General features: G+C 66.8%; 2 protein-coding genes across 2 annotated transcripts in view; both read right to left on the bottom strand.

Annotated features, from left to right (window-relative positions):
* PFL1_02264 (uncharacterized protein) overlaps window positions 1-1,228 on the bottom strand; it is a gene marked incomplete at both ends in the record, with an annotated part of 2,593 nt that extends 1,365 nt beyond the window's left edge. Inside the window, one exon of the mRNA XM_007879777.1 lies at window positions 62-1,228. Within this exon, the coding sequence (XP_007877968.1) occupies window positions 62-1,228 (1,167 nt within the window). The remainder of the gene's footprint in view (window positions 1-61) is intronic.
* Window positions 1,229-2,066: 838 nt separating this feature from the next.
* On the bottom strand, window positions 2,067-4,848 carry PFL1_02263 (uncharacterized protein; the record flags this gene model as incomplete). Its single annotated transcript, XM_007879776.1, has 2 exons — window positions 2,067-4,495; window positions 4,611-4,848. The coding sequence occupies 2 exons, from the start codon at window positions 4,846-4,848 to the stop codon at window positions 2,067-2,069; spliced, it is 2,667 nt and encodes an 888-aa protein (XP_007877967.1).
* Window positions 4,849-7,591: the final 2,743 nt, after the last annotated feature.

Raw genomic sequence — 7,591 nt, 5'->3', positions numbered from 1 at the left:
CCCGCCGATCCCGTCGTGGCGGCGACCGCCGGCGTCTTCGGCCGGCGACGACGGCGACGACCGAGCCGCCTCTTGCGGAGCCCGCGCCGTTGGGGCTGAGGGGCGCCGGGGAAAAGTAGCCCGACTGCGAAATCGAGCTGGCCGACTGTCCGTACTCGCGCACCTTTGGGCTCTTGTTGCCCTCGTTGTGTGCCGTTGCCGCCTCCTGGGCGAGCGACCTGCGGCGCTCGGCGTCGATGGCCTTGGCCTTTCTCTCCTCGTCGCTGTCCGGCAACGCCATGGCGGGCGTGACGCTGCCAGAGGCGGACCCAGACGCCTTTGGTGGTGGCGGCGCACCGGCTCCGCCGCCCTTGAGGGCCTTGCCGACCCTCCTGCCAAAGCGGCTCTCGAAGCTGTCGCGGCTGCGGTACGTGAGCAGGGCGGCCATCCTGGCGGCGCTGAGCCCGTTGCGCGGGGGCTGGTCGGGCTCGTAGTAGCCGTGGTTGAAGGCGGGGTCCGAATAGATCGACTGACGCTGGGCCTCTGCCCAGGAGATGCACCAGGCCGAGTGGCGGGCCGACGTGGCGATGGGGACGATGCAGCGGATGTAGCGGCGGCGCTGTGCGTGCTCGTGGTCCGAGTAGGGGAAGCGGGTGGGGAAGCAGAGGGGCCACTCGAGGACGGCCATGCCGCCCATGGAGCCGCCGACGACGGCGGCGACGGACTCGACGCCGAGGTAGTCGAGGACGAGCTTCTGGATGCGCACGTCGTCGCGGGTGGTGGTGGCGGGGAACTCGGGCCCCCACCAGCCGTGACCGGACCAGGACTGCTTCTGGGCGCGCACCTGGTCGATGGCGGCGGCGTCGTTGGCGTCGGGCCAGGATTCGCCTCCGGAGGCGGTGCAGGAGCTTGCGCTGCCATAGGGGCTACCGAGGACGTTGCAGCACACGACAAAGAAGCGTGTGGGGTCGAATAGCTTTCCCGGGCCGAGGAGGGGCCCCCACCAGTCTTCGACGTCTGCGCTGCCGGTGAGGGCGTGGCAGACGACGAGGGCGTTTGAGCGGGTTTCCGGGTCTAGCTTGCCCCAGGTCTTGAATGCGACGGGCACATTTGCGAGGGTGACGCCGGACTCGAGGGTGAATGAGGGGAAGAGGAGGTAGCGCTGGATGCCTGCGAGGAGGTTCGAGTGGGGCGATGTCGGGCCGGGGATCTCGCGGGGCGCAGGCAAGAGGTGGTCGGTGGCTGCCATGGCCGCGGCGTGTGTGCGAGGGGGTCGAAGCTGGTGGGTGATGGTGGAGGTGGTGTGCGAGAGTGGCGGTGTCGGTGCTGGTGGTGGTGACGATGCTGGCCGCTGCAATCGACGAGCGAGCCCGGGCTGGGCGATGGCAAGTGGTGGGCGACGTAGAGAAGGGTGAAGGCGAGGGGGCAAAGGCAAGGGCCACGTTGAGAAGAACGAAGAAGGCCGAGCGACCCTATGTGCCTGCTGCAAGCCGCCCGACCTGACCCAACGTGCGGCTTTGTGCCTCGGCACACGGAGCGATGGCGCAACCGGCCCTGCCTGCCTGCCTCTGGCCTGCCGACACAGCAGCAGCAGCAGCAGCAGCGGCAGCAGCCAAATGTGACTCAGAGCAACAGCAGCAGCACCAGCCGGCCCCGCTCATCCCCATGCATCCCCCGCAACTACCGCCAGCCTTGCACGATTTTGACTGCCTGCCGCCGCAGCAAAGCCATGCACACCTCGACCTCGTGTGGCCACGCAAACCCTTACGGCAGCGGCACGCTAGCATCGAACGACGATCTCCTCTCGCGGCCATCAGACTAGTGCTACTCGCTAGATCGGCGACATAGGCAGCGCCACCAGGCGCACACAGATGCATTGTTCCATTCAACAATCGGGCCAGTCTTCCTGCTGCTAGCAATCAGACGATCCCAGCGCGTGCCAACAAGCTATTCGGCCTCACGAGCGACCGCAAGAGGCAGCGGCAGCCCTGCCGACAGCACAGCTGCGACCGAGTATCGGGACCAAGACAGCGGCGGCGACGACGACGACGACGACGACGGTGACTCGATGCCGGCCCGGACGCAGCCTAGATGACCTCGCCCTGGATCTGGCTCGGGCGGAAGGGCCACCGGAACGCGCGCTTCACCTTGGCCAGGTTCCGCAGCTGCTCGGCATCGCCCCCGGGGCCGTTGCCGTTTCCCGCACCGGCACCGGCAACGGCACCGTCGTCCCGGGTCGCCTCGGCGTGCCCGGCGCTGTTGCTGCGGTCCAGCGGCACCAGCATCGAAGAAGACGACGAAGGGTGGTGGAACTGCGGCAGCGAATCGGCGCTGCTGTTGTACAACACCCCGTTGGGCCAGCCCAGCCGGTGGCGCGCATCGCGCATGTCCGACTGCCACACGTCAAAAGCCGACCACGACCGTCGCCCCTCTTCCTCGGATGCCAGCGTCGGTTGGAACGCCTGCTTCATCGCCTCAAAGTTGGACAGGCTACCCGCCACGCCTCCCAGGCCGTCTTGGGGCTCCACGCCCGGCACGACGTTCGCGCAAGGGGCTGCTGTGGTCGTGGCGGCGGCGGCAGCGGCGGATCCGTCGAACCCTTTGGGGGCAAAGGGGGCTGCACCCGTCGCCTTGCGGAACGCGTTGCGCAGCACACTGGCGCCGAGTCCCTCGGAAGGTTTGGTCGGCATCGGCCCACCCTCCTCGACTCGATCGGGATGGAAGGTCGGCGGCGCGTGGTGTCCAAACGCACGAGCGCCAGCCATGGCCTCGGTCAGGTCGCTTCCGAAAGGGTCGTAGTGAGAGGCCGAGGGGAACATTGAAGGGTGCTGGTGTTGCTGATGGTGGTGCTGGTGATGGTGCAGCAGCTGCGGTTGCTGCTGAGGTCGATCCTTGGAGGGAGGGCCAAAGTAGGGTCCGTGGAAGCCGTCATACGGAGTAACGCCCCTGCCAGATGCATCGGGCGGAGCAAACGGGTCGAGCTCTAGGTCCTGCAGCGGCAAGATACCGGGGCCTCCGTTGGCCACCCGGCCGTGCTCGCGGTCGCGAAGCGGCTGTCCCTCGTAGACCGCCTGCAGATTGTCCTTTTCCGTGGCCAGCGTCTCCTCGGCCGACTGGACGTCGCCGCGAAGCTTGATCACCTCGTCTTTGAGCGCGCGCAGGCGGTCCTGGGCTTGGGTCGTCAGCGAGCGGAGCTCCTCGATTCGCTCGGCCTTTCGCGTCGAGCTCGAATGCAGCTTGGCGCGGTGGCCTGCCCGCTTTTTGAGCAGCGCCTCGATCTCGTCCTTCTTGGCAGCGATGCTGTTCTGCTTGCTCGTGCGCGCCGTCGTGGCCGCCTTGAGTCGCCGCTCGGCCTCCCTCCGGGCCTGCTCCGCCTGCCTCTTGCTCTCCTCGAGCGACTTTGTCTTGGCCTTGATTTCCATCCGGGCCTTGTCGTCGTCGCGCTTGCGCGCGCGCAAATCGTCGACATCGCCCTGTAGGCCCTCGCACGACTTGGCCGAGTTGGCCCGCAACTGTTTGAGCTGCTCCTCGAGGTCCGACACGGCCGACTGAGAATCGGCCACAGCGGCGAGCATCGCCGTCAGATCAGAGGATTCCGGTTCGACAGCAGCGGACGAACTCGGTGGTTGCGGCGAAGCCGAAGGCAGAGGCGAGTCCCCAGACGCAGCGGCAGCGGTGGGGGCAGAGGCAGCAGTATCGGAAGCGCGGTTGGCAGAGTGCGGCGAGGAGCTCCTGCTCCGAGTCCCCTTGGCATCGGCGTGCCGTTCCAGCGGCGAGTCCGATGCGCTCGAGGCGCGGCGCTGTCCCAGCACCTTTCCCAGCCCCCGGGCCAGCAGCGGATCGGCCAGGGCGTGTTCGTGATCGGCCGAGCGCAGCTCGAGCACGCCCCAGTCGGAGAGCTCGTTGCGGTTCTCTTCCAGCTCCTCGCGGTCGTGACCCTTGGCCTGACCGGCGCGCGGGACAGACGAGGAGGACGACAATGACGAGGCAGAGGACAGTCGCTGCAGCGGCAGGCCGTAGACGGCGGTCCAGTACCGCCCAAAAGCGCCGATGAAGACAGAGGTGTAGTCCGACGCGGCCTCGACGGGGGCAGCGCCGGCGGCAGCGCTGCGTCCGTCGGGCGTCGAGTTGTTCGTGGCCGACAGGTCGTGGGCGGTCGCGCCAACGTAGTGGAGCGGCATGCTGTGCGAAATAGTGACGATGGAGAAGATCCCAAAGTCCTTGCGCAGGTACGGAGGCGTCCGAACCGAGAGCGAGAGCCGGGAGCCGAAGGTCGTGGCGAAGGGCGAGGTGGAGAAGAGCGAGCCGCGGAAAGCGGCGCCGGCCGCACCAGAGCTCCTACAAGCGCCATCCGGCGGAGAGGCCTTGCCATCCTTGGGTGCCTCGCGGTTGTTGGCATCCAGCAGGGCGTCGGCCTCGGCATTGGACCCTTCGTGGAGACAGCGGAGCCGCTCGCGGAAGGTGAAGTCGGTCAGGAACGGACGGAAAGAGGAGTCGGACGGATTGGACCAGTAGGCTGGAAGCAACACGGGCGAGACAAGGAGGAATTGAAACCAGGGTCAGCATGCTGATGGGAGCGACATCCGCAGATCGAGGTGTCAAGCCTGGGCCTCGACGGGTGGCTTACTCACCGATGAGAAGGACGAGCCCGACGAGCATCCAAGCCCACAGGAGGGCCTGGATGTCTTCCAGCTGGACCAGCGAGCGGAGGACGGCGAAGGGGGTGAGCGGGAGCGGCATCTCGCGCGGGCGTTGCCACAGCGCAGTGAGCGCCGTCGAGGGTGTCTGGTTGGCGGGCAGGTTTTCGACGTCATGGTGTCGGGCGTTGAGGAGGCCGAGGCCACCGCGCACGGCGGAGCCGAGTCCCATACCTGGCCGAAGGCGGATCGAGTCTCTTGCAAGACCCTTCTACAGAGAACCAGAGCGGAAGAAAAGGCGATCACAATCAAAGGGACCGACACGGGGCGAGGTAGAGGACCTGCAACCCCGAGGTCTAGTTTGGTCAACGATACGTGGTGGGCGAGTCCGGCGAATGAGGATGGATCATCCGGAAAGTGCAGCAAAGTGAAGGGCCGGACGACGGTGGCGAAGGAGTAGGTTGGAGTCGGAAGAAGCGAAGGAGGACGAGTGTTTCACCAGAGTCGACCTGCCATTCCCTCTATCCACGAGAGCGGACCAAAGTGATGGGGGTGGGGTAGAGGTGGGTTGGTGCCGAGGAGGCCGAGAAGAAGCTCAAGTACGAACGCGCCGGTCGATCCTTTCGAGGCGAGACGATGCTGCTCCGAAGCGGGGAAACGTGGCTTGACCGAGGGTTGGCGATTATGACGGTGGCGACGGCGATGCCAAACGATGACCGCAGAGATAACGTCGGTGAAGGGGCAGCAGTCCGCTGGCGACCTTCCTGCCGCTGTCTTTCGGTCTGTCTTTCGGTCTTTCGGTCTGTCGGTCTGTCGATTGGCCGAATCAAGCCAAGCGGAAGAGACCCGGGAAGCAAAGGTGATGTGAGAAGGTAGGAGCGGACGATGATGGTGACGGGGAGGTGGTGGTGGTTGGTGGTGGTGGTGGTGGTAGTGAAGATTTGCCGTGGCTGCCGCGCCTCGTCAGAGAGGCCCTGCGTGGCTGCCCGCCCGTATGCCTGCCTTGCCCGCCTGCGTTTGGCCTCCGCCCACCGAGGGTAGGCCAGGCGGCGATGATGGGTGAGTCGAAAAAATGTCCCGATTGCCTCGAAATGCCAAACCGGCTTGCTTATTCCTGGTTCCAACGGGGCGACGGAGCTTCCTGCCTGCCTGCGTGGTGGCTCGCCGCCTGCCGCCGGGCGTCGGAGCAGCAGGTCAGCCAGGCGGCCAGGCAAACGGCCAGGAAGACATGGGCCCCTCGTCGTATGCCATCCCCCCCTCCCCCCGCCTCGACCTTCTTCGACGGACCGAGGCATCGACGGACCGACCTTTGACGACCCTCCTTGATGCTTGACGGTCGCTCGCTCGCTTGCCCGTGCCTTTCGTCCGTCTGTCTCTCGACCTGGCTGTCGGTCGGCGCCACCAGAAAGCCAAAGGCCATCCCCGATCCGGATCCAGGCCGGCTGAGCGCCTCCTCGGAGCCTTGGCCGCCCGCCCTGCATGTCAGCCTTGGACTCCGCAACGCCGGCTCAACTCGTCGAACCGCCTGCCACTGTACGTCTGCCTCCCTCTCTCTGGGAAGCCATGTCATGCTCTCGGCGTCGCCGTCCGATTCTGGACCGGATAGATGTCACACGTCGCCCGAGCAATCCGCCCTCGAGACGGCCAGGTCAGGCCAGGACAGGCCAGGGCGAGCAAGTGGGCGGCACGCGACATACTCTCGGAAAGCACAGCTGGCCACCGTCGCTGGCAACCTCTTCGCTCACCATCGGACAAATGGCGCTGAGTCGACGCCACCGCCCCTTTGTCGTCGCATCGTCGAGCCCATCGCCATGCAAGTAGAGTCCACCGCCCAGTCTGCCAGCGCCGAGGCTGTCGCCAAACTGGCAGCACCGCGTCGGCGCCACCCAGACCTTTCACCGCACGAGCTGAGCCGGAAACAGGAATGGACAGAACCTCGTCTGGCCACGGCATCGCTGGGCAGAGACTTCGGTACGTCGGCTTGCGAGCATCCAAAGGCAGCATGTCTTGCCCGATCTCGGCCGCTTTGACGCTCCATCGAGGGCCAGCCAGTCGGCGCCGTCTGATGGGGCTTCGGCATGGCCTCTATTCTCTCGAGTCCGGCGGCCATGGTCCGCGTGCCGCGCTCACCTTCCTATGTATGGCGACCGGGCCGCCCGGCTCGATGGGACGGTCCGAGCTCGAGGGCCACTGGTCACCGATCCATGCCCTCTGCAGTCACTCTGTACCGATCCATGTGCTCGCCGGCGGGCGATCGGCGTTCGGTGGCGGGACGGCCGAGGGACGAGGTGGTGACGGCCATGGTGCTGCTCACGGTGAGCAGCGCCGCGTTGCGAAGGAGCAAACAACGACGAGGACCCTGCCCTGCTGCGCCAGCATGAACGCGGGGGTTCGCTAGCCAGGCTCGCATCGTCCAACCGACCCTGGGGTCGCCCACGCCGTAGCCGTCACCTTCGCCGCAACCGTTGGACTCTGAGCTCGCCTCTCCGCCAGAAGACATACGCCGAAAGGCTCGATGGCTGGTCCAGGACGATGTTGGTCGTGGGCGAAACCAGCCAGCCAGCCAGCCAGGCAGGCGGCGGCGGCGGAGGGACCCATTTGTTTCGGCCGACTGAGCGTTGGTTCCAGGCGCGACGGCCCAAAGAGCCTCCAAGCCAGAGCCTAGCCCTGGCCTGGCCTGGGGGCTTGCCACGAGCCCGGGCTCAGGCGGGCCAGGCCGTCGCGTCGTCATCGGCCAGCGTGGCTGACGCGCCGACGTTGGCCTGGCCGGCCTCAGGCGGGTGGGCGAGCGGGCGGCCGGGCGGCCGGGCGGGCCCTCGAGCCAAAGTTGGAAAAAAGGAAAAAGCAGGCGCGCAAGCGCGTGCCTGCTGCGGGCGGGCTAGCCAGGTCCCCCGGCCCTAGTCTCAGGCGACGGGGGGGCCAGGGCCAGGGGGCAGCATATAAAAGAAGGGCCGGGCCCCGAGGTCGGGCGGCGG

This window comes from Pseudozyma flocculosa (assembly GCF_000417875.1).
Source record: "Pseudozyma flocculosa PF-1 unplaced genomic scaffold scaffold00006, whole genome shotgun sequence".
NCBI classification, from domain to species: domain Eukaryota; kingdom Fungi; phylum Basidiomycota; class Ustilaginomycetes; order Ustilaginales; family Ustilaginaceae; genus Pseudozyma; species Pseudozyma flocculosa.
This window is presented reverse-complemented; position numbering and strand designations above follow the sequence as displayed.